The 26,107-nt window shown below is 51.1% G+C and overlaps 1 protein-coding gene across 1 annotated transcript; it reads right to left on the reverse strand.

Moving 5' to 3' along the window:
* Positions 1-5,235: 5,235 nt before the first annotated feature.
* Positions 5,236-14,006, reverse strand: LOC135288468 (maestro heat-like repeat-containing protein family member 6). The gene is made up of 15 exons (XM_064401857.1): positions 13,471-14,006; positions 13,157-13,221; positions 12,405-13,051; positions 12,000-12,147; positions 11,601-11,791; positions 11,381-11,518; positions 10,986-11,100; positions 10,677-10,814; positions 10,269-10,445; positions 9,982-10,137; positions 9,722-9,823; positions 9,258-9,360; positions 8,927-8,983; positions 5,932-6,089; positions 5,236-5,247 (listed from the first exon to the last, which is right to left on the reverse strand). Exons 1-15 carry the CDS (start codon positions 13,586-13,588, stop codon positions 5,236-5,238), a joined length of 2,325 nt encoding a protein of 774 aa, XP_064257927.1. The 5' UTR covers positions 13,589-14,006.
* Between the last annotated feature and the right edge of the window lie 12,101 nt (positions 14,007-26,107).

A 26,107-nucleotide genomic window follows, 5' to 3' on the forward strand; every position in this document is an offset into this window, starting at 1 on the left:
TGAGCAGGTAGACCAGGCTGCAAAGATAGGCGTGTCCAAGATAAACCTAGATTGGGAGCACAAGGGAGAGTTATTCCTAGCTCGATGGGCCCATGATGCCTCAGGTCATCAGGGTAGAGATGCCACCTATAAGTGGGCACGAGACCGAGGGGTGGATTTAACCATGGACAGTATTTCTCAGGTTATCCACGACTGTGAGACGTGTGCTGCCATCAAACAGGCCAAGAGGGTGAAGCCCCTATGGTATGGTGGGCGGTGGTCCAAGTACAAGTATGGCGAGGCCTGGCAGATTGACTACATCACACTGCCCCAGACACGCCAAGGCAAGCGCTACGTGCTCACAATGGTAGAAGCCACCACAGGGTGGTTGGAGACCTACCCTGTGCCTCATGCTACTGCCCATAACACCATCCTGGGCCTTGAAAAGCAAGTCCTGTGGAGACATGGTACCCCTGAGAGGATTGAGTCAGACAACGGGACTCATTTCAAGAACAGCCTTATCAGCACCTGGGCCAGAGAACATGGCATTGAGTGGGTGTACCATATCCCCTACCATGCACCAGCTGCGGGAAAAGTGGAAAGGTACAATGGGCTGCTAAAAAGCACCTTAAAAGCCTTAGGTGGGGGATCTTTCAAAAATTGGGAGCAGCATCTGGCAAAGGCCACCTGGTTAGTTAATACCCGAGGCTGTACTAACCGAGTGGGCCCTGCCCAATCTGAGCCTTTGCATAGAGTAGATGGAGACAAAGTCCCAGTGGTACATGTCAGGGGTTTGTTAGGGAACACAGTTTGGATCAATCCTGCCTCGAGTGCAGACAAACCCATTTGCGGGGTTGTTTTTGCTCAGGGACCAGGTTACACATGGTGGATAATGCAAAAAGATGGAAGAACACGATGTGTACCTCAGGGAGATCTGATTGTTGGGTGAGAACCATGTATAAATATCACTGTTTGCTGAATGTTGCCACCATTGTCTGTGTATAGCTGTATATTAGATGTATAATGTATGTGTGTGTAGAGTTAGAATATATATATTAGTTTTAGTAGTAAGGTGACGATATGGGGATAAGGGGTGGAATGTCCTGGGTTGACTATATGACGCTTTAATCCCCAATTGTCTTGTTCTGTTTATACTGAATAATAAGTTTTACACCTTTAAAACTCTCTTCCAGACAGTGAGGAGGGGAGGGAAGAAGTGCGCAGTTTGTTTTCAGACTGCTCTCACTCCTACACAATCCTGCTCCTGGACTGTGTTGTCTGCGGATGGACAGACAGCCAGACAGAGCTCCTTTTTTCCCTTTTTCTTGCTTTTAGTTAGTTTTAGCTAGCTGAGGCAAAGAAGTTCCCTGGACTGTGATTTTTTCCTTTTTTCTTGGACCTGTTCAAGCCTGCTCTGCACTGAACACGCAGAAGAGCACCGGCAGCTCCACCTGTGGCCCCCTGGCCGGGCCTGGGCAGCAGCATTTCCAGCACCAGAGAGACTGATCAAAGACTGAGTGAGCCAAGCTGCAACCCGGGGAGGGGACTGTTCTGAGTTTGCTTTCCTTGGATCAGTGAGAAGTTTTATTGTTTAATATTGTTTGGTTTCTATTGTTTAATAAACAGGTTTCTTTCCACTTTTCTCCAAGGAGATATTTTCTCCCCAACCGGTTGGAGGGGGGAGGGGCAATTGAATCTGCTTTTGTAGAGAAGCCCCTTTGGGGGTTATCTCCCAAACTTGCCCTAAACCAGGACACTGCATCAAATAAATCAACACATTTTGAGCAGAGGAGCAAGAGGATGCTCCTCTCCACAAATCCAGCCTGGGGACCAGGTATATGTCAAATCCCCTGGGGGAAAGCCTCTTATCCCAAAATGGAAAGGACTCTATTTAGTACTTTTAATCACTTATACAGCCTTTTAGGCTTGAAGCGTTAACCTCTTGGCTACACTATTCCAGAATTAAAAGACTTCTGCAAAAGGCAAGAGGAGTACACAAGTGGACCTCAGAAAGAACAGAAGAAACCAAGATGGGCTTCACTCCATCATCATCTTCCCGATATTTCTGATCAGAATCCAAGCCACAGTAGGTGACTGTCACTACCATCATGATCTCCTTGGCCTGCGAGATCCTGCTAGATGGAACATTCAAAAATATTTGGGACCTAATTGGCTAAAAGGGAATAATAAGGTAAAACCACTTTATGCTATTTTAAGGATTAATGACCAAGCAGTTGAAGATTGAGGAAAACCTGACTCCATGCTGGCCTTTCTTGTCCCACCTGAAAGCAGGACCTCTATGGCGTGTAAATTTGAAACTCACAAACCTCTTTTAGACGAGATTACTACAGTGACCATGCGCATCCGTGAGATTTCTAACAAGCAGCGTGTGAATCCATTTTCATGTGATTCCTATCAGGATTTTACGCTATGCAAATTAAAATGGGAGACTATAACCTAGCACAAGATAGTTCCCTTCTTCTGCAGTGCACAGGTGGGGTGGGAGGACCATCATCACACAGAGATACAGGAATTGAGCCTGCCAGGAATGCGACCCAACACATATTGTTTCCAGCAGGCAGCTCTTGTGCCACTAGAATAATAAATTGTCCTGTTGGTATGCTTAGTACATGGAACAGGTCTCATAGAGGATCTGCTTTTGAGAACTGAATTTCATTCTTGGCTTATTCCAGGCCATCAGAAATAATAACCAATCAAGTTGGAGGGGAAGCCGGAAGCACAATCATCCTGTTAGGGTATATCATGCCCAATGTCATGACCGTGTGATGGCAACCCAGATATGCATGGACTCCTGACAGCACAACTACATCCTCTTGTGGGCTGAGGTACTCAGAATACTCAGCCATTTGTACTGGGAAATTTAGTAAAGTAAGTGTCCTTTGTAATACTACCAGGGGCCAGTGTAAGGTTTCTGAAGGTTTCTGAAACGCTTGCCTAAAGGCAGGCAATGTATCTGAAGAAACCAGTTACCATGCCTAGGGTACTCGACAAGGAGCAAAACAGAACGGGTCACACAACAGGCATTTAAAATTAAAACAAACAACTTTACATGAGCAAACAATGGCATAGCACGGGACCCATGTGTGAAATAATATAGTCTTTCACTCTGTGGTAAGAAAAATAAATGAACAATTGTTGCTTCTAAATCCAAGGTACTCTCTGAAAAAGCTGGATGTAAAGATACAGGCTAATAGATCCAAAATTAAACAGCAATACTACCCATTCATACAGCAAAGCCTAAAAGGCTGGGAGACATGGATGCATTCCCAGACACCAAATCATAGGTCTAAAAAAGGCTTAAGGGGATGGTTTGGGTCTGAACTGGGAATATGAAATTCTATTGATCAAGAAGTCTTAATAAATGAAGCACTGTGAGTTCTTATATTGGACAGACACAAACTCCTCTCAGATCAGCCCTGCTAACACTTGCCCAAACCCACAGTCTGGCAGCTAACCTATTAACCACCCTGGCCAACAATACACAGCAGGATTGTTTCCAGCAGTCGTCGGCTTTATGGGGAAACTACAGGGTAACATTTCTTTAGCATTTCAATGTAGACCAGCTCAGCTGTGGCTACAGTCTGTAATCTCAGGAAAACTTAAAAAAAGGAGAGCTGGGGGAAATTACCATGAGAATTAACTAAATCATGCCTAAAAATGAAACCACAAAGGAGTTTGAAAAAGACTTCCACACTTGGTGGCAATTGGTCAGTTTCACATAGAATGAACAGAACCCTGCAGTCTTTTACATTAACCATTAAGAATGCAACAAAATACTGTGTCATTCCAATTTTGGCCTGTGTGAGATCTGCTTGCACAACAATGACAACAGATTCATTTAATGAAACTGCTAATGGTACTACCTTCTCTATTTGTAATTCACAACCAAAAGTGGATGTGACTTGAGCTGCACCACACAAAAACTTCTCTTGAGATTATGCAGAGTGTGTACGATGTGTATCATGAAGCACCCAAATTCCAAACTGGAAGGAACATTGATGTACTAAAACAAATGCTGTACCAGCCTAATATAGAATGGCTAGTGGCAGAAGTCAAAAATGCATCTCACAGAGCCTTATGGACACTCAAATTGCTATCAAAGAAGTTACCAAAATCATCACTAAAATAGAGAAAGATAGAGAACATCATGAGTCAGATGTCTTCTTGTGATGGACAAATCTGCAATCACCAACAGCTCCTCAGATTTTTAGCTTCCTCAGCAAACCCGTTCTAATTTTTAAAAAAATGAACCCTCCTCTAAACCATCATGAACCTATGGATGTGGTAGAAAATTAAAAGAGCAGCATAACAGTACATATGTCCTGTGGACTGTGGAGGGAATCTTGCAAAAGAATTGGCATCAGGATAAAGAGAAGGGGAGGATGAAACAAGGCCTTTGTTTGACACAAGCACAAGCAATTCACATAAGCAAACAAGTACTTAGCACAGACCCAGGGAAGTACTTAGCACCAGTTAGCATAAGAAAAACCTGGCGGGCCTAACTTGACAGGAGAGGGACTTGAAAAAAGCTTTAGACACATTCTAGCAGAAGAAGGAAGGGCAAGTAGGCAATGAGCCCTGTGCAGGGAAGCCATGAGGAAGAAGTGCTGCTTTAGGGCATGGAGACCGCTCTGGCCAGCGCCTGGACATCAGCTTCAAGGACAGGAATCTGACAGAATGTATTTCTAACCCCCTGCCTATGCAATCACCTCGGCAGGGTAAAGATGGATGGTATTTTTGATGCAATTCCTATATCAACCCACTGAAATTTATACATGGCAGAGAAGCATTTTGGTGGGGTGCAGACCCCTGCCCTCCCATCAGCTCAAGAAAAGGGCTTTTGGTGGACAGTGCATTTGTCTGCAGATTTCTTTGAATTAGGGAGACCCCTCGGGACTGCTGTATCCTGAGGGAACACCATTGGCCATCCCCTGTGTATATCTGCACAAGCTTAAAATCATGTGCCTCATCTTCCAGGGCCTCTCTTGGCCAGCATCCTGACGTGGATGCAGGACTGCTGCGAGGCACTGCTGGGATCCAGCGGGACAGGACCGGCTGTCTCGTGTCCACGTAGCAGCCCTCACACAGCCAGGGCCATCCCGAACCCAGACAAAGGCTCACATGTCAGCAGAGAGGAGCAAGGAGCACTGGGCTCCTCTCTGGGGATCTCAGCTGTGCTTGCTCCACAACACGCCCCCATTTTAAGGCCTGCTGATGCCCAGCTGCCAGAAATGCCTACCGTGTTCTCTGCAAGATGCACAGGGAGGCCCAATGAGCAGGTCACCTTGGGAGGCAAACCTTGCAGGCCTTTTCTGAGGCCAGGGACACACCAAGATCAGCCCAGATACTCCACGCTGCCTGGAGAGAGAGACCAAAGAGGAACACTTGCACCTATCTTACTGGGAGCTCCCTGGGGAGCACTTTCCTTGAGAAGGAAGTTCCATTCCTCCTAAGGCGTTTCCCGAAATGTTCAGTTTTCCTGGGAAACACCAACACACCATTCAGCAACGCTGGCAAAGCTGAATGACTTCAGGTCCTTTCAGGACAGGCACTCCAGCTCTAGCTGTCATTGCCCCAAATGTGTTTCCAGGTTCAGATGTGCAGCCCCAGGCCCTCTACAAACACAAGCTGCCCACTGCCTCTTCCCTTGCCTCAACTCCTGCCTGCGCTCTCGGCACCAAAACCAGGCTGTTCCCGGCCAGGGACCAGAGCCCTGTTCCCGCAGGACGCTCTTGCCAGCACCTTCCAGGACTCTCTGCTGTGCACACTGCGCTTTTCATGCCCGCTCCCAACGGGCTTTGGAACGCAGAGCACAAGCTGGCTGCCTCTGCCACCAGCACACCCCAAACACAGGCGGAGGAAGAAGCAGCAAGGACTGTTTTGCGACCATGGCCAAGAGAGACTGGGAGGGTGCCCTCCCTCTGCTCTCACCTGGTTGGCTTTCTGCCTGGGGCTGAGCCTGGGGCTGCCATTCCTCACTTGTGGGGACCAGAACCACAGCCGGGATCCCGGCACTGCCTGCCAGCGCTCCGGGCACCGGCACGGTCGCGTGTCCGAGTCTGGGGCACCGTGCTGCTGCTTCATTTGCTCTTGGGCACACCCAAAGCTGCCTGTTAAGCCTGGATAGTCTCTGGTTCTGCCCTCTTCCTGATCCTGCTGTGCATGGATGGAGCACTGCCGTGCTTTCAGGATGCTATTCTTGAAAACTTCCAGCATTCCCAGCCCCTGTGCTCTCCATGGATGCCTGCCATGGAATCCCTCTCAGCTGGGTTCAGAACATCCTCAGATTGGCTCTTCCCAAATCAGGGGTGTTACAGTTTCTGGAGGATTCCCATGCAGAAAGACTTAATTGTACTTGTGATTGGAAATCCAGTTTTGTTTGATCAGCTGCTCTTGCAAAGAATATGTACCAACCCCTGGAATGATGAAAAGCCGCTGAGCAGGAGCAGGAGATGGAGCATGGTGCTTCATTGGGAGGGGCAGGCAGGCCACCCACATTCAGGGCATCCCCTCCATCAGAAGGACATGCATGTTGTCCCTCTCATCCCTCCACCCCACAACTAGGCCTGACATCTCCTCCTCTGGAGCGGAGTTTTTCCTGTTATAACGTCATCTCATGCTTGGTCAGCGCGTGAGAAGAGGCTGCAATGGCTTGTGATGCCACCTCCATGCCAAACACAGCTCCATTGGGTGTTGTTCCTCTTTCACAGGTTAACTTCCCATCGATTGACCAATCCATTGTCTCCTAAGGGTCAAATTCCCCCGAGTTAAACCATAAGGTTTCCTTCACTGTCTGTTCTTCATTATCTTGCTGACGTGCACAACAGCAGATCAAATGTGGCAGGGCCTTAGACACGACTTCACTCCTGACACACAGGCTCCTTGTGCCACTGCTGGCCTTTCGTGTGCTCAGCAAGATCTGTAACTGCACAGGGTTGTGGAACTGCACCTTCAGCACAGGGACCGTGCCAGCTTGACCTGCCCTCGTTCATGTGCACAAAGCAGGGCGTGGAAGAGAACGGCAGCAGGGGCCTGTGTGTCCCAGGGCCCCGGATTTGCGGCGCTTCAGCTCCACAGGGATGCAGGCAAAGTGAAGAAGCCAAACCGTTTATTAATGAAATCCAAAAACAAGGGGTGATATGGGAGGGGAAGAGGGAATGGGCAGTGTCTGAGGGCTGGAGGGAGGGAGGTATCTACAGGCAGGGAAAGGCCAGAAGCCATGCGAGCTTCCCACAGGCTCAGCTGTACCAATCATCAGCTGTGCCTGGAGCTCCAGTGGCAATGGGAGATGGTGTCCTTTTCAGTGTCTCCTGGTGCTGTTCTTGGGACACTGGTTCACCGCATCCTGAAGATGGACCTAATTCTTCAGCTCTTCTGGCAAACTGGGCGTGAATATTCAGGTTTCAGTGGGACAGACTAGTGTCTTTCCTTGGGACTGAAATGGCTGGAACAAAGAAGAGAGCCACAGTCAGCACCCACATCTGCATGAATCCTAGGAGACCCTCCTGCCAAGGTGTGCTGCTTTGTGCACCCCAGACGTCATGTTTTGGGAGAAGCTGCTGGCAGCTTCCTCCGTGTCTGCTAGGAAACCAATCAATGGCTGCCGTTGGGAATTGATAATCTGGAAAGCTGTACACAAAAGCCTCTGTGAAAAACACATCTTAAAAACAAAAGAAACTCGGGGAACTTTCTCTTTTCCCTTCTGGCCGACAAAGAGGTAACACTGCTGGCCCAGCCAAGGCCTGGCTGACGTCCGTGAAGAAGAAGTCAAGTCCTAGATGGGAAAGATGAGGAGATGCCTTTAGTTTTAGGCCAAAATTCTCTTGTAATTCTCCTGTATTATATATTCTTCCCGTTATAGGGAAAAAAGTATCATTCTCCTCCATAAACAGGAGAATGATACTTTTTTCCCTATAACGCATGAAGGTATGGGGAGATGAAAGTGTTCAAATGGTATTGAGCAAAGACCTCCATGCTAAAGTCAGCAGATATTAAAGTAGCCGTGATTCTTTGAGAAGTTTCAACAGAGACGGAGAGAAGAGTGATGAAGATCCTGTGTCCCCAGGAACAGAAGATCTCTCTTGCTAGAGATGAAGATGATTTTAGAGAACAAGAACTTTGCTTTTGAACAGCTCATCTTTAAAACAGTTGCCCATAAGCTGACATGCCACATAAACCCAGCTGTGGGAAAAGCTTGTGGAAAATGGGAGTGATTTCAGCATTGCACATTTCCCTGGGTGGCTGCTATTCATGGAAATTGAGAGCCACGAGAGAACTGTTTTCTTATGGAAAAGTCTCCATAACATTAATAAGAGGAACTTCTCTCCTTAAGCAAAGAGACAAAAGACTATTGCAGAGGTAGTAAACTGACTCAAAATTTTGGTTTGGTCTCTTTACATTGTCAGTGGGAAAGAAAAGGTTGTAGGGGGAGGAGAAGTGTTCTGAAGGTTTTGTTCTGACTCTTATTACTCTTTCTTTTAGTTTCTCTTAATAAATTGTTCTTCATACCCTTTTAAAGGCTCGAGCCTGCTTTGGCTTTCTCTTAATCCTATCCAAAGGGGAAATGAGTAAATACATTCTAGTGAGCGAAATGCTGATTAACCAGCACTGAACCCACCACAGCAATTGGCACATTGGCCAGGAAATCCTAAATTGGCAAACCAAAACCACTACATACATCAAGGGTGTCCCACTCAGCTCTTCTATCGGCCAGAAGAGAGGAGGGGCCCACGGGATCAGCCACAAGACGCTGGCCATGAATCCCCCCAGCAGTGTCCCTGCAATCGCTCTGTGTGCTCTGGCCACGCCATCCCTCATGCACACAAGGAGCGAAGCCCACCGCACCCGGGACAGGGATGGCAGCTCCCTGCCCGGGCATTGCAGCTCTCCCTGGCAGCCCCGCTACCAGCCCGCTGCCCTGACTCACCCTGACTGTGGAACTGGAGCTCTTCCCTCTTCCTCGACAGGTAGCGCGCGGCCATCCCTGTGAACACAGAGCCTGTCAGGGCGGCAGCGGCACAGCTCCCTGCCAGCGGCGCTGCCAGCGCTGCGGCCACACGCCCTGCTGGCCCGGCAGGGCTCAGCCCGGGCCCTTGCCGCACGCTGCCGCCCAAGGGCACGGCTGCCAGAGGGCGGCAGCAGCGCCCGGGCCAGGCGGGGCTCCACGGCGCCGGGCCCGGATGGCGCTGCCGGGGCAGCGGGCGGGGCTGGGGCCGAGCTGCGGCGGGCCGGGGAGGGAGCCCGGCCTCGTGGCTCACCGATGATCCTGAAGGCCGCCTCTCGCAGGGACTCCTGTGGGCTATCCAGGAACCGCAGGGCCCATTGCATGCGCTCGCTCGCTTGTCTCCTGTCCTCTAGCAGCTGCAGAGAGCGGCAGCAGGGAAGGCTTGGCGCGGGCTCAGCCCCTGTGGCGGGCGCTCCCTGCGCCCAGCCCCGGCCTCCCCTGCCCGCACAGCCCTGAGGCGCGGCCAGCAGCCGCTGGCGCCGGGCTCCGCAGGGGGCAGAGGGCCGGCTGCTGCCCGGGGAGCCGCGGGGCCGCCCCGCAGCCCCGCCGCGCCGGGGCTCCATGGGCACCCGGCTCGGGCCCACAGCAGCCTGGAGAAGAGCCCGGCCGCCTCTGGGTGCAGCAGCGGGCAGGGGCACATCTGCCAGCCCCGCACACTGAGCACCGCGCTCAGGGGCCTTCTCCAGGCTGAGCTTGGGGCTTCCAGGCCCTCCTTACCAGGCACTCATCAATTTTCAATGGCTGCTCTGTCTTCAGAACCCTCTGGAGATCCGTCTTCTCCAAGAAGCCAGCCGCACAATACAGCGTTTTCATAGAGGCCTGGAGAGCAGCAGAGAGCCAGAGATGGCCCCACAGCCCAGGGCACCGGACTCACATCCCTGTGCCAGGGCCTGGAGGAGGCTGCAGCCCACCAGGCACCGGGCAGGAGGCAGCTGAGCCCCCTGCCAGAGATCCACCAGCATCACAGAAAACCTCACCTCTGCCACACGCTGGTTCTCCTCATGGCAGTGCAAGAAGAGTGGGAGCAGGCTCTGGCTCACAATTCTCTTCAGGGGCTTTTTACCCTCTTCCACTACCAATTCCATCACCTTGCAGAAGAGGGAAATGGAGAGCAGCTGCAGATGGCTGTTGTCCTGGAGGAAAGAAGGAGAAAAAGGCCTAAGCATCACATATGCAGTACTCCTGGGCAAAGGCCTGAATATCCAGAGAGCACAAAATTTCTGGCCAGCGGCCAGTGCCCATGGCTGGGGCCACAGAGCCTTACACGGTCAAAGAGTGGCAGGAGTGCCTCAGCTAGCTTTGGGGCAGAAGTGCTGGATATCATGAGATGTTTTTTCTGGAGCATCTTCTTCAACAGAGAGAGGGACATGCTGACCACTTGTCCATCTGCATCACCCAGCAGCTCCAGAAGTCTTCGAGACACGCTGCGTATAGGTCTGGCCTGTGTGGAACACAAGGCTGAGCTGGGAGGCCATGGACGGCTGCACCGCCAACAGCGCCCGGGCACTGCGACCCCACCCTGCTGCTGCAGGGCCCACGGGCCAAAGGCCTGACCCAAAGCAGTGGGGCAGGTGAGGCAGGAGAGCTGGGAGCAGCTGCCTCAGCTGCTGAAGCCCTGCCAGCCCATGGGGCTGCCTTCCCCAGGGCAGCTTCAGCCGCTGCCCCTTCTCACCATCAAGGGATCCTTGCTGAGCACCTCGAGGCCTCTGAGCGCCAGGCGACGCCTCTCCCTGCACTTGCTGTGCAGGCAACTTGACATGATCTTCAGGACAGTGTGAGCACATTTACTCAAGTCCAGGCACTCGAGGACCTGAGAGGCACAGGCAGTGATGGGGGACCCGGCCAGCAGCAGCCCGGAAACGCACAGGGCTGGGCCCAGGCAGCAGCACAGGGCACGGGCACCGTCCCAGGCAGCTGTGGCTATAAGAGGGCAGAGAGCTGGGAGGCAGCTCAGCGAGGCAGTGCTGGCCACCAGGCTCACCTCCACAAGGAATGCCAGGAAGGGCAGATCCCACCTTGGCTTTTCACAGCTGAGCACAAGGAGAAGGCGGTATGCGACATGGGAACACATGGAGGTCAAGACATGGCGCATCTCCCTGGAAGGGGGAAAAAGGCACCAAGACCCTGAGGTGGGGGGACCAAACCTCTGCCAGGACTGACTCACGGAGGTCTGGTCTTTCCCCAGCATCCCTGGAGGGGATGTGAGCGCTGTGGGAGGTGGCCCCTTTGGGGCACCCTCGTCTCCCAGCCTTTTCCAGTCTCCTTGGCTGTCCCTCGGTGTCAAGGCCCTCTGGCCCTTGACCACAGGGACTGTGTGGGGCACCCGGGCACAGGGCAGAAATGCTGAGGGCAGTGTAGAGGAGAAGGGGGTCTCACCTGGCCAGCAGACCCACGGCATAGTGCTGGGTGTGAGCAGTCAGCAGCGTGTCCCAGCCACACTTACGCTCCATATCCATCACCTCCTGGTCACACTGCAGTCGGTAGAGCAGAGCCTTCATGGCCTGCACTGCAAACCTGTGTGCAGAGCAAAGCCCAGGTCACACTGGGAGCACTGGCACTGGCCACAAGGGCATGGGAAGGACAGGAGGACTGGGACCTGTTGGGCCTGCAGGGAAGGCGATTTTCCTCCTGGCATGCTCTCCAGAAGTTTTCAACTTCCTCTGGTGGCATCTGCTGTGTGGTGATGACAACGTGGAAGAGCAGAGCCGTAAACAGAGGGTAGAAAGAATGAATCCTTGTCTCATGGTACAGAGGCACCTGGACAATCACCCAGATCACCAGAGTTGCCTGCAAGAGAAGCAGCCCAAAACGGAGCTCAGTGCCGAGGTGTCCTTGGGGCAGGGCCCAGGGGCAGATGCAGGGGGAGCAGTGGGCCTGGTGGCCCCTGAGCCTGGCCCTAGCCCAGGTTTCAGCCCAGTGACTGAGGCAGGGAGAGGATGGAGAGCTGCTGGAGAGGCAGCCGGGGACTGAGAAGAGACCAGTTCCAGAAACTCACAGCCAGGGCAAAAACGTCCTGATTGACCCCATCGGAGGTGCACATTTTGCTCAGAGGCCAATCCTCCATTACACGGACCAGTGTTGGCAGCACTTTCTCCATTGTTAGTCTTGACGAAGCAATGGCTCTCCACATCATTGCAGCAGCTCTGTGGGATCAGGGCTCTGTGTCAGGGGTGTCTCAGTCACAGTACCATGCCCTGTGCAGCTGTGGGGGCACAGGTGACAGAGCCCCGGTGCCCTGAGGGGCAGGGAGGGAGCATTGGCAGCAGGCTGGGCAAAGAGAGGGGCCCGAGGGTCCTGGAGCTCTCTGCCTGTCTGGCAGAGCCCATTGGACAGGCTGTGATGGGCCACGGGCCCTAAAGGCTGGTGAGCCCTGAGCTCTCAAGGCACGTGGGCCCTGTACCTGTCACACGTTGGGGCACAGCGCAGGAGGGTCAGCACCACATCAACAGGATGTTCTTCAGCCAGCCTCACAATGTCAATTTTCAGCCTGGCATCCACAGTGTCATGGGACAGCAGCCTCTGGTGGATGTTCCTTACAATGGCTGGCACCTGGAGGACACCTGGGGGAAACTTGGAGCGCTCTTCAAGGGAGCAACTTCCCCAGCTTCCCTTCCCGCCACAATGTGCTGGCCTCAAAGGCTGAGGGGCCCCAGTGATCACGGCTTGAGGGGGCACAAAGTCCTGGGAGGCCTCCAGGCCTGATCCCAGCCTGCTTAGCTGCTCCTGAGAAGAAAAACAAGGGTCCCTGAAATACTCTGGTACCAATTCCTCAATCAGAGTCGGAGTGGGCGTGGTGTCAGGATTTGCGGTGGCTTCAGTCTCTCCAGTGTTGGCATTTGTCATGGCCACGTCCTCAGTCACTGCCTTGTCTCCGTTTGCTATGTCCTCTTTCATTATGGTGTCAGAGTCTTGTGAGTGCTCAGCTGAATCCAGGCTGACATCAGGCTCTGCCTGGAACTCGGTCAGCCCCGAGTCAGGCTCAGCTGGGCCCTCAGCTGCACTGGTCCCGGTCTCTCTGCGCTGAACTCGCAGAAACTTCCGGAACATCTGCAGGACAGGGAAGCCAGAGATACTCCATGGCATTCTCCAAGCGTAGTGCTCGGCTGAGCAGGGACAGCAGGCCCAGCGCATGGATGGGATGGCTGCAGGTACCTTCAGGGTTCTGTGGAAGCGGCCGCGGCTGGATTGCTGCTCTTGTGTGTGCTCCACGGCTGCATCTGGCAAAGAGCGAGCACAGCCAGAGCTGAGGGGCTGCGGGAGAGGCCGGAGAACACAGCCCAGCCCTGCGCTCCCCAGGCAGGGACAGCCCCGCGATGCCCCAGGGGGATGGAGCACGGCCACTGCGGGGTATCTGCCTGGGCCCTCTTCCGTCCTGTCCATGGGCATGTCCCCAGGGGATGGGATGGGATGGGATGGGCCCACACTGGCTGCAGCCATCAGCCCTGTGGCCCAGCTCTGACACTCACCATCCTGCAGTGTCTGGATCTGCTCCGGCTCTTCAGGCTGTTCTGCTGGGGCAGCTCCAGGGCCTTTGTTTTTTTTCCCCCTGAGCACTATGAACAAGCCAAGGAATCTGCCTGCCATGTCAGAGTCTGGCCTAGAGGGCACCTTAAATAGAGGTTCCTCGGGATATTGCCAAGTCAACAAGTCTTGCAGTTGTTGAAAGCACCTGCAAGAGAGAAGCCTCAGGAAGGCAGCAGGACAGCAAGTCCTGCACTTTGGTCTTGAGGACTCCTGCCAAAATCACAGGAGACTCCTCAACAACGATTCAGGTCACCAAATCCCACGGTCTGGCCTGGAGTGCACAGGCCACAGGGATAGATGTCTTGGAAAAGATCCGAGTCACCAAATGCCACAGTCTGGCCGCAAGGCCAGCTGCAGGAACAGCGTCTGGAAAAAGCTCCGGGTGGGACACGAACGAGTGCGCTGTGCAGGGGCTCCTCACAGCACCGCTCTGTCCCGTCCTGTCCCGTCGCCTGCTCCGAGCGCTGTGGAGTGTTCTTGTCACCCCCAGCTCCTATGTCACCACGTGTCACAAAGGACACCCTGTCCCGTTCCATGCCAGTGCTGCAGCGTGTCACAAAGGGCCCTTGCACACACTGCCACCTGCCCTGGGGCCGCCCCCAGCCCACCCAAAGTGGCCCCGGTTGGAAGGAATCCCTGGCCCCAAGTGTCTAAGGCAGCCCGACAGGATCTTTAGGAAGGGCTCAGCCCATCAGCAAACGCTGCCCTGCTCTGCGGGCTCAGGGCAGCAGAAGGAGCCCCCAGGGCTGCCGAGGCAGCCGCGCTGGCAAGGGCACAGGGCCTTCCACGGAAGCTGGCACGGCCTCCTTGGGACACGTCCCGGCTGCTGGCCATCCTAAACCCGCGGCTGTGACAGGCACAGGGAACGTGTGGGCCAGGGCACCAATGCTGCTCTGAGCCCTGGGGCCCGGGCAGCGCTGCCATCAGCAGGTGTGGCAGAGTCCCTGCCCAAGCAGAGCCTCCACCCCCCGAGCCCTGGCAGTGCTGCTGCCCCTCTCCTGCCCCAGAGACCTGTGCCCCGGGGGGGCTTGTGTGCCACAGGGAGCCAAAGCCCACGTGCACTGGGAGCTGTGCTCCTCCCTGCAGGGGCTGTTGGCAGGAGCACCTGGAGCACTGCTGCAACACTTGGTGTCTGGGAGAAGGCAGAGGCTGTTAGTCATGATTTTTTTCATAGAAGGGATTGCAGTGTGAAAAACAAGGTTCACTCTCCTGTAAAAAAATTAGAAAATGTAATAAAGTACAATAGGAGAGAATAAAGCAAATATTTTTGACTGGATGCCTTTTGCCATTCAGCCTAGACTATCCCAGCTATTTTGAAAACACTCTTTGTATACCATTTCTATTGCATCTGCCTGTTACATATTCACAAACAATTATGCATGTTGAACTTTTCTCCAAACCAGTTTCCATGTTTCAAGAACTGTTCCATGGCTCCTCCTCACGTCTGCCTTTTTAGAGCATGCGTATTCCTTGTTTGTGCTTTTAGTTCGTTCTTATAATCACCTCCATTTACGGGCTTTTGTGGATACTGACAGCCTGGTCAGTGAGAAGGCCACATAAACATTCCCAGGAATTGTTCTGGGGAGTTTTGAAAAGGCTGAGAGAAAGAATGAAAACAATCTTGCGGCTGGTGTTTTGAACAGTTGTTTTCTCAGAAGATGTTTTCCAAAGGGCATCTTCTTAATTAGCCAGTGGTGACGGGGTGTTGATTAAATGACCAGTCAGGTCCAGCTATATCGGAACAGTGTATAAAAAGGAATGGCTTTCTAATAAACTCAGCATTAACCTGCTGAAGAGAGTTAATGTGTCACTTCACTTCGGTTCCTGACTCAACGGTGACAGGTTTTGGTCCACATTTTCTTCAGACCGTGAGTGCTGATAGTTGACATATCTGTAGCAGGTGTCCTCGTCACATGTTCATTGGATGGTATCCCATGCAAGCAGGCATTTTAACACAAGCATACTACATCAGCTGTTTCTAAGTTTTAGTTAACAACAGAAATGAAAACGAGATCTTTATAGCAAAGTTCTTTTAACACCACACATATAGAATCCATTTCAACATTTGAAAAGGCCAGTATTGTACTGTGTATCTATAACAGCAGCAGCAGCACCTGAACACCACCAGCTGCTGAATTTCACAGGACAATCAGATTATACAGAGGCACTGCCATGTTTCCTTGTGTTCTGGGAAAAACATCAGCTCAGTCTTTGATGTTCAATGCTCCAGCTGCTGCGTGTCTGGCAGTGGTAGCTCATGTCCAAACACAACTGGGTGCCTGCTAAGCACGGCACTGGGGAGCCACAAACAGGGAAGTTCAGGCATCGCAATATATCAAGCTTCCAACAATCTCTTCTCCATTTCCAGATGCAAACATCAGCAAACACATGCTGGAAAAGTCAATGAGTTCCAACATTGCCAGGATACGAATTTCACTACCGAAACCAAGCAAGGATTGCCCACAAAGCCTTTGGAAACATTTCCTGGATGAATTAATGTCTCTCCCATGTAGGGCTGTAATAGCTGAACATCTGCAGTGCTGGAAGATTCCAGGTAGAGTGGGAACAAGTCCACAAAATTTCTGTACAGTCTGAAATAGGGATGCAGGGCTGGACCAAAAGCTTTCCTGGGATGATGCTACTGAAATCCATTGCGTAATGATGCCCAGAAATTAATCAAAGCAAACAGTACTGCGTAGTATACGGCCTATGGGGCAGGAATTTAATTTATTCGACATGGGGAGTGAGGGGCTTTAGTCTACCACAAATTCATTCTGGAATGAGACTCCCGATGGAGCCCCAGTGCTGCGGGGCGGCCCCGCGGCTCCCCGGGCAGCAGCCGGCCCTCTGCCCCCTGCGGAGCCCGGCGCCAGCGGCTGCTGGCCGCGCCTCAGGGCTGTGCGGGCAGGGGAGGCCGGGGCTGGGCGCAGGGAGCGCCCGCCACAGGGGCTGAGCCCGCGCCGAGCCTTCCCTGCTGCCGCTCTCTGCAGCTGGCAGAGGACACGAGCCGAGCGGCCGAGCAGCTGCGCCGGGCCCTGCGCTACCTGGAGAGCCCCCAGGAGCCCCTGCGAGAGGCGGCCATCAGGTTCATGGGTGAGCCCCGAGGCCGGGCTCCCTCCCCGGCCCGCCGCAGCTCGGCCCCAGCCCCGCCCGCTGCCCCGGCAGCGCCATCCGGGCCCGGCGCCGTGGAGCCCCGCCTGGCCCGGGCGCTGCTGCCGCCCTCTGGCAGCCGTGCCCTTGGGCGGCAGCGTGCGGCAAGGGCCCGGGCTGAGCCCTGCCGGGCCAGCAGGGCGTGTGGCCGCAGCGCTGGCAGCGCCGCTGGCAGGGAGCTGTGCCGCTGCCGCCCTGACAGGCTCTGTGTTCACAGGGGTGGCCGGGCGGCACCTGAGGGGGCAGCCAGGAGAGCTCCAGCTCCTCACTGAGAGTGAGTGAGGGCAGCGGGCTGACAGCGGGGCTGGCAGGGAGAGCTGCAGTGCCTGGGCAGGGAGCTGCCATCCCTGTCCTGGCTGCGGCAGGCTCGCTCCCTGTGTGCATGAGGGGTGGCATGGGCAGAGCACAGAGAGATTGCAGGGATGTGGGAGTGTGGATTCGTGGCCAGCTGATCCACTTGACATCCCCTCTCTTGTGGCCATGGCCAGAGCTGGGTGGGATGGCCCTGGCAGGACGGTCTCCTAGGATTCCCACCGATCCAGGCTCTGACTGTGGCTCTGTTCCTCTCCGTTCCAGCCCTTCAAGCCCTGAGGAGAGATGACAGCCCTTCCCAGGCATACATGTTAGTTCAACAGATAGTCAGTGGGAGAGCTGCAGAACGGGCTCAGAAGAACCAGAGTTTGTAGAAGACCTGCAAATGCCATGGAAGATGAGACTGCCTTGAGACCAGAAGAGACCAGCTGGAGCTCCAGGCACCGCTGATGATTGGCACAGCTGAGCCTGTGGGAAACTTGCATGGCTTCAGCCCTCTCCCTGCTTATAGATAGCTCCCTCCCTCCAGCCCTCAGACTCTGCCCATCCCTTCTTTTTCCCTCCATTCTCCCTCCCTGTTCACGGCTCTTTCCCTCTAGTCCTCAGATCCTGCCCTTCCCCTTTTCCCCACCCTGCTCACTCCTTTGCTTCGCCTTCCATGAATAAACAGTTTGGCTTCTTCACTTTGCCTGCATCCCTGTGGAGCTGCAGCAGAACAAATCCGGGGCCCTGGGACACACAGGCCCCTGCTGCCGTTCTCTGCCACGCCGTGTTTTGTGCACAGACCCAGAGGAACGAGGGCAGCTCAGGCTGGCACGGTCCCTGTGCTGAAGGTGCAGTTCCACAACCCTGTGCAGGTACAGATCCTGCTGAGCACACGGAAGGCCAGCAGTGGCACAAGGAGCCTGTGTGTCAGGAGCCAAGTCGTGTCTAAGGCCCTGCCACATTTGATCTGCTGCTGTGCACGTCAGCAAGATAATGAAGAACAGACAGTAAAGGAAACATTATGGTTGAACTGGTGGGAATGTGACCCTTGAGAGAAACAATGGATTGGTCAGTTGATGGGAAGTCAACCTGTGAAAGAGGAACAGCACACAATGGAGATGTGGTTGGCATGGAGGTGGTATCAGAAGCCATTGCGGCCTCATCTGATGCGCTGGCCAAGCGTGAGATGACGTCCTAAGTGGAAAAACTGCAGAGGAGGAGATGTCAGGCCTGGTTGTGGTGTGGAGGGATGAAAAGGCCAAAATGCACGCCCTGTTGATGCAGGGGATGTCCTGAAGGTGGGTGGCCTGCCTGCCCCTCCCACTGGAGCACCACGCTGAGATCCCCTGAGAGGAGCCCAGTGCTCCTTGCTCCTCTCTGCTGACATGTGAGCCTTTGTCTGGTTTCGGGGTGGCCCTGGCTGTGTGAGGGGGGCTACGTAGGCACGAGACAGCCTGTCCTGTCCCGCTGGGTCCCAGCAGTGCCTGGCAGCTGTCCTGCATCCACGTCAGGATGCTGGCCAAGAGCAGCCCTGGAAGCTGAGGCACAGGTCAGGGCCCATGGTGTTCCCTCAGGATACAGCAGTCCCGAGGGGTCTCCCTAATTCAAAGAAATCTGCAGACAAATGCACTGTCCACCAAAAGCCCTTTTCTTGAGCTGACGGGAGGGCAGGGGTCTGCACCCCACCAAAATGCTTCTCTGCCATGTATAAATTTCAGTGGGTTGATGTAGGAATTGCATCAAAAATACCATCCATCTTTACCCTGCTGAGGTGATTGCATAGGCAGGGGGTTAGAAATACATTCTGTCAGATTCCTGTCCTTGAAGCTGATGTCCAGGCGCTGGCCAGAGCGGTCTCCATGCCCTAAAGCAGCACTTCTTCCTCATGGCTTCCCTGCACAGGGCTCATTGCCTACTTGCCCTTCCTTCTTCTGCTAGAATGTGTCTAAAGCTTTTTTCAAGTCCCTCTCCTGTCAAGTTAGGCCCCCAGGTTTTTCTTATGCTAACTGGTGCTAAGTACTTACCTGGGTCTGTGCTAAGTACTTGTTTGCTTAAGTGAATTGCTTGTGCTTATGTCAAACAAAGGCCTTGTTTCATCCTCCCCTTCTCTTTATCCTGATGCAAATTCTTTTGCAAGATTCCCTCCACAGTCCACAGGACATATGTACTGTTATGCTGCTCTTTTAATTTTCTACCACATCCATAGGTTCATGATGGTTTAGAGGAGGGTTCATTTTTTTAAAAATTAGAACGGGTTTGCTGAGGAAGCTAAAAATCTGAGGAGCTGTTGGTGATTGAAGATTTGTCCATCACAAGAAGACATCTGACTCATGATGTTCTCTATCTTTCTCTATTTTAGTGATGATTTTGGTAACTTCTTTGATAGCAATTTGAATGTCCATAAGGCTCTGTGAGATGCATTTTTGACTTCTGCCACTAGCCATTCTATATTAGGCTGGTACAGTATTTGTTTTGGAACATCAATGTTCCTTCCAGTTTGGAATTTGGGTGCTTCATGATACACATCGTACGCATTCAGCATAATCTCATGAGAAGTTATTGTGTGGTGCAGCTCAAGTCACATCCACTTTTGGTTGTGAATTAAAAATAGAGAAGTTATTACCATTAGCAGTTTCATTTAATGAATCTGTTGTAATAGTTGTGCAAGCAGATCTCACCCAGGCACATCCCCTTCCCACATAACATACCTGTGACTGTGCATGGGTTACTGGGCTCATTTCACAAATACAAGGGCTGCCCTCAGTGTGCAGACACCGATCCTCTCTGTCAAGCCCTGCATTTTTGCACACAAAATTCAGTGCATCCCTTGGCACACATGCTTTGATACTAAGAGTTTGCCAGTTTCCAGTTTTCTTGTTGAAAATGACCCAGACATTATGCTGAACGGGACCGAGAGTTACATGAGTTCTTATAACTCCAAGGGCCAAAACTGGAATTACACAGTATTTTGTTGCATTCTTAATGGTTAATGTAAAAGACTGCAGGGTTCTGTTCATTCTATGTGAAACTGACCAATTGCCACCAAGTGTGGAAGTCTTTTTCAAATTCCTTTGTGGTTTCATTTTTAGGCATGATTTAGTTAATTCTCTTGGCAATTTCCTCAGCTCTCCTTTTTCTAAGTTTTCCTGAGATTACAGACTGTAGCCACAGCTGAGCTTGTCTACACTGAAATACTAAAGAAATGTTACCCTGTAGTTTCCCCATAAAGCCAACAACTGCTGGAAACAATCCTGCTGTGTATTGTTGGCCAGGGTGGTTAATAGGTTAGGTGCCAGGCTGTGGGTTTGGGCAAGTGTTAGCAGGGCTGATCTGAGAGGAGTTTGTGTCTGTCCAATATAAGAACTCACAGTGCTTCATTTATTGGCTAAGACTTCTTGATCAATAGAATTTCATATTACCAGTTCAGACCCAAACCGTCCCCTTAAGCCTTTTTTAGACCTATGATTTGGTGTCTGGGAATGTATCCATGTCTCCCAGCCTTTTAGGCTTTGCTGTATGAACGGGTAGTATTGCTGTTTAATTTTGGTTCTATTAGCCTCTATCTTTACATCCAGCATTTTCAGAGAGTACTGTGGATCTAAAAGCAACAATTGTTCATTTGTTTTTCTTACCACAGAGTGAAAGACTATATTATTTCACATATGGGTCCTATGCTATGCCATTGTTTGCTAATGTAAAGTTGTTTGTTTTAATTTTAAATGCCTATTGTGTGACCCATTCTGTTTTGCTCCTTGTCGAGTACCCAAGGCATGGTAACAGGTTTCTTCAGATACATTGCCTGCCTTTAGGCAAGCGTTTCAGAAACCTTCAGAAACCTTACACTGGCCCCTGGTAGTATTACAAATTACACTTACTTTACTAAAGTTCCTACTACAAATGGCTGAGTATTCTGAGTACCTCAGCCCATAAGAGGATGTAGTTGTGCTGTCAGGAGTCCATGCATATCTGGGTTGCCATCACACGGTCATGACATTGGGCATGATATACCCTAAGAGGATGATTGTGCTCCCGGCTTCCCCTCCAACTGGATTGGTGACTATTTCTGATGGCCTGGAATAAGCCAAGAATGAAATTCAGTTCTCAAAAGCAGATGCTCTGTGAGACCTGTTCCACGTACTTAGCATACCAACAGGACAATTTATTATTCTAGTGGCACAAGAACTGCCTGCTGGAAACAATATGTGTTGGGTTGCATTCCTGGCAGGCTCAATTCCTGTATCTCTGTGTGATGATGGTCCTCCCACCCCACCTGTGCCCTGCAGAAGAAGGGAACTATCTTGTGCTAGGTTATAGTCTCCCATTTTAATTTGCATAGCGCAAAATCCTGATAGGAATCACATGAGAATGGATTCACACGCTGCTTGTTAGAAAGGTCACGGATGTGCATGGTCACAGTAATAATCACAACTAAAAGAGGTTTGTGAGTTTCAAATTCACACGCCATAGAGGTCCTGCTTTCAGGTGGGACAAGAAAGGCTGGCATGGAGTCAGGTTTTCCTCAATCTTCAACTGCTCAGTCATTAATCCTTAAAATAGTGTAAAGAGTTTTTACATTATTAATCCCTTTTAGCCAATTAGGTCCTGAATATTTTTGAGTGTTCCATCTAGCAGGATCTCGCAGGCCAAGGAGATCATGATGGTAGTGACAGTCACCTACTGTGGCTTGGATTCCCATCAGAAATATCAGGAAGACAATGATGGTGTGAAGCGCATCTTGGTTTCTTCTGTTCTTTCTGAGGTCCACTTGTGTACTCCTCTTGCCTTTTGCAGAAGTCTTTTAATTCTGGAATAGTGTAGCCAAGAGGTTAACGCTTCAAGCCTAAAAGGCTGTATAAGTGATTAAAAGTACTAAATAGAGTCCTTTCCATTTTGGGATAAGAGGCTTTCCCCCCGGGGATTTGATGTATACCTGGTCCCCAGGCTGGATTTGTGGAGAGGTGCATCCTCTTGCTCCTCTGCTCAAAATGTGTTGATTTATTTGATGCAGCTGTTTTGTCAGTTGCACAGCATGGTTCTGCAGATACCCCTCCCCAACTTGTACAATGTCTTCCCCTTGACAGTTATGCTTATATGGTCTTCTGTACAGTATTTCAAAGGGATTCAGATTTTCTTTTGTTCTTGGTCTTCTCAAATCCATAATAAAGCCAAAAGTAGGGCCTGGGGCCAAGGTATGTTGGCCCCTTGTCCAGTTTTGACTATTTGTTGTTTTAGGAGATAATTCCTCTTTTCCTCTTGGCTGCTGGCCTGCGGCCAATACAGCATGTGTAGGTGCCCGTTGATTTGGAGCTTATTGCAAAGTTGCTGTGCAATATTTGCTAGGAAACGTGGCTCTCGATCAGAGGAGATGTCTAAAGGCACTCTGAACCAGGGCATTATGCTGTTTAACCAAATGTTGACAACTTCTTTAGCTTTATTTTTTTGGGTCGGGAATGCTTCAGGTGACGCTGAGAAGGTATCAGTGAAAGGTGAAATGTATTTATAGCCCCATTTTCTTGGCAATTGAGAAAAGTCAACTTGCCAGTGCTGTCCAGGATATTGTCCCTTGTCTACTATGCCAAGCTCAACTCTAGTCCTAGTTTGTGGATTGGTTCTAAGACATCATTTCACACCCTTGGGTTACCAGCTTTCCACTAGAGTACAGGTTGCATCTTACTCTTGTCCTTCTCAAATAATTATGTAAGGCATCCTCTTCCCAGTGTATACAATTATGTTCATCTGTAATTAATTTTCACAATGCTTTTTCAGGTATAACTGTCTATACCTGAGGAGTTGCAAAAACAATATGTTTCCATTCTGCTCATAAATTCCTTGCTAATTCTAGATCTTTCTGATTATACGACATACATCATTGTCATATTGTTCCTTACCTTTGGGAATTAGTGCCCAAAACTCAGCATGGCTTTGTTCTGCTGCTCTTTTTGCAACCTGTTACCCCTTTTGGGGTCTGTTTCTCCTTTCTGATGTCCTTTGCAGTGCATAACTGCAACCTCTTGAGGTACTAGTACTGCCTCCAGCAATTTTAAGATTTCTTCTTGATGCTTAATTTGCTTTCCTTGAGCTGTCAATAATCCTTTTCTTTCCAAACTGCTTCATGGCACATATTACTCTGAAGGCATACTTGGAATCTGTTCATATAGTGATCCTTTTTCCTCAGGCTGGTCAGAAGGTACAGCTTAAAGTGATTATCTCTGCCTTCTGAGCTGACTTGCTCCATGCTAATTGTATATCCTGATTTTCACTGATCTGCTCTTACAAAGACACTCCCATCTGTGTACTGAGATTCTCCTCCTGGATTTGGGCTTTCTTTAAGATCTGGGCAGCTGGAATAAAGTGGACTTCATGGTTTTGATAGAGTCATGCTACAAAGGTTCCTTGTCTGTCTGGTGAGTGGCCAGGAATGCTGCTGGATTAACTAGAGAAGACATTAGTTTGGTAATACCACATTGTTCCACCAAAACTGCCTGATGTTTAAGAAATCTGGAGGGTGAAAGCCAACGCCCACCCTTTTGCTCAAGAAGTGCTGCTACTGAATGTGAGATAAATACAATTATTTGTTGACCTCGAGTGAATTCTCAGGCTTCTTGGATGTTTGAAACAAGAGCAGCAACTGCTCACAGTCAGGCTGTCCCCTACTCACTTCATCCAGTTGTTTTGAGAAGTAGGCTATTGCTCTCTTCTATGGGCCAATTGTTTGGGCCACTACAAGGACTACAATCTCTACGCCCCCTACAAAACAAACAAGGGACCAGAGGGTTACAAGGAGCATAGGGCATCAGCCACTTTGCTTTCCCTGCCACTCCCGTCATCAGAAAATGGAAATGCAGGTAGAGCTCCTGCACTTGGTTCCTGTCAGACTGTAAGTCTCATTCGTGTCAGAGTCACTCTGGCCTTTCTCACCATCTACTTCTTCCTTGTCCCTCACCTGCCAAGCCCCTCTGGGTGACAATGCAAATGCAGTTCCACATATTCACACTCTTTCATACAACACAAAAGGGTACTTAGGGGCTTTCCCACAAACTAGAAAATTGTCTGAGCGCTTAAGGTGCTCCGAGCATCCAAAAGATATCATCCTATTGCTGGAAAAATTCCCCGCTAGGCTGCCAGGGACCTATGTCCTCCAGAACCTCCTCAGAGTATTTTAAGTTCTCTAGACAATCAATTTCAATTTCCAATCTGCAAGACCATTGTCCTGGTTCGGGGCTTGTTTGGGACATAACCCCCAAAGGGGCTTCTCTACAAAAGCAGCTCCAATTGCCCCTCCCCCCTCAAACCAGTTTGGGAGAAAATACCCCCATGGAGAAAAAGTGGAAAGAAACCTGTTTATTAAACAATAGAACCCAAACAATATTAAACAATAAAACTTCTCGCTACTCCAAAAAAACAAAAAAAAGCAAACTCAGAACAGTCCCCTCCCCGGGTTGCAGCTCGGCTCACTCAGTCTCTGATCAGTCTCTCTGGTGCTGGAAACGCCACGGCCCAGTCCCGGCCAGGGGGCCACAGGTGGAGCTGTCGGTGCTCTTCTGGGTGTTCAGTGCAGAGCAGGCTTGAACAGGTCCAAGAAAAAGGAAAAATCACAGTCCAGGGAACTTCTTTGCCTCAGCTAGCTAAAACTAACTAAAAGCAAAAAAAAAAAAAGAGGAAAAAAGGAGCTCTGTCCGTCTGTCTGTCCATCCGCAGACAACACAGTCCAGGAGCAGGATTGTGTAGGAGTGAGAGCAGTCTGAAAACAAACTGCGCGCTTCTTCCCTCCCTTCTTCATTGTCTGGAAGAGAATCTTAAAGGTGTAAAACTTATTATTCAGTATAAACAGAACAAGACGACTGGGGATAAAAGCATCATATAGTCAACCCAGGACAACCATACAACGCTGTTTCCCTCTGAGACTGTGTCTCCACTTCTTGCATTCTTAGAGATGAACCTTGGAACACACACTCAATTTTCTGACTACTTCTACTCCAATTAATAGCATTCCATCCCCAAAGGAAAAAGGTAACAGTGTTGAGCACATTCCCTTCCTTATCTTCACATAAGGAAAGAATAAACGATGTTGCATTGACAGATTTAACACATGGACACACACACGATATTATACCAGACTTAATAAACTCTCTAAACCAGCTCCCAATCCAAATTCCAGCCACATTTAATCAATGCCAGTTAGCACACCACTCCCGAACTCTGGGACTCTAACCCACCAAGGGGACGCTCGCCCCTGACCCGGGACCGTGTAGGTGGGACTCCATGTGCCACCTGTGCAAGGCACCCATCAGACTTGAACCCACATGGTGTGAATGAGCTGTGTAGGCGGGGGCCTCTGTGTATGACAAACGAGTGAGTATTGCTTTATACCACGGGTAACAAAGGAACAGACAGAACAAATGCGAGCGGTTAGTGATAAAGAGTTTTTCCATATGACATACTTCACATCCTTGTCTGTCCCAGCATGGATCCAGGGTCTGTGGAGGCACCAGTTTCTTGCCTGTGGAATGTTCTACCTCCCCCAAGAGGAAAGAGGCAGCTGGAGGAAGAGCTTGCCAGGCTGCTCTCCATCCTTTAGCAGCAGCCCTGGCTGAGTGGAGAAGTCCCAGCCAAGCGCAAATGTGCCAAGGGAACAGCCGTGCGTAGGAAGGCTCGGTGGGAAGGATGATCCAGGAACCATGGGCCTGGCAGCCTGAGCTTGCTCCCGGGAAAGGCCTTGGAGCAGATCCTCCTGAGGGCCATCCCACGGCATGTGCAGGGAACCAGGGGGTCTGCTGGAGGCTGGGAAAGCTCTGCGGAGGGACAGGGACAGCTGGGGGTCCTGGCGGGGTGTTGAGGGCTCCTGTGCGGGTGTTTGGGGGGATTAGTGTTGGGGGGCAGGTTGGGGAAAGAGTTGTCTGGAAGGGGAGAGGTCTAGGCTGGAATTGGAGTCAGTTTGAAGACAGCATCTGTGGTTTGGTGGAGCATTGGTTATGGAGGGCAGAAAGAATACCTGTGACTATTTCTGTTCATGGTCCTGATTATCCTGCAGGGAAGAAGAGGACTTGCATTCTTTTAGAGCTTCTATTCCTTAAGGGAATGAGGATGTTACCATCCGTTCATTGAAAACCATTTGAAAGCAAAGAATGGCCT

The sequence above is a fragment of the Passer domesticus genome, chromosome 33 (genome assembly GCF_036417665.1).
Source record: "Passer domesticus isolate bPasDom1 chromosome 33, bPasDom1.hap1, whole genome shotgun sequence".
In the NCBI taxonomy this organism is placed as follows: Eukaryota; Metazoa; Chordata; class Aves; order Passeriformes; family Passeridae; genus Passer; species Passer domesticus.

What these genes read in the sequence shown, in the direction of transcription:
- LOC135288468 (XM_064401857.1), bottom strand. Translation starts at nt 13,588, where the DNA reads ATGGCAGGCAGATTCCTTGGCTTGTTCATAGTGCTCAGGGGGAAAAAA. An exon ending in GCTTCCACAGAACCCTGAAG is followed by an intron (nt 13,052 to 13,156) that starts GTACCTGCAGCC and finishes CCTGTCCTGCAG; the next exon opens with ATGTTCCGGAAGTTTCTGCG. An exon ending in AGAACCAGCGTGTGGCAGAG is followed by an intron (nt 9,824 to 9,981) that starts GTGAGGTTTTCT and finishes GCTGCTCTCCAG; the next exon opens with GCCTCTATGAAAACGCTGTA.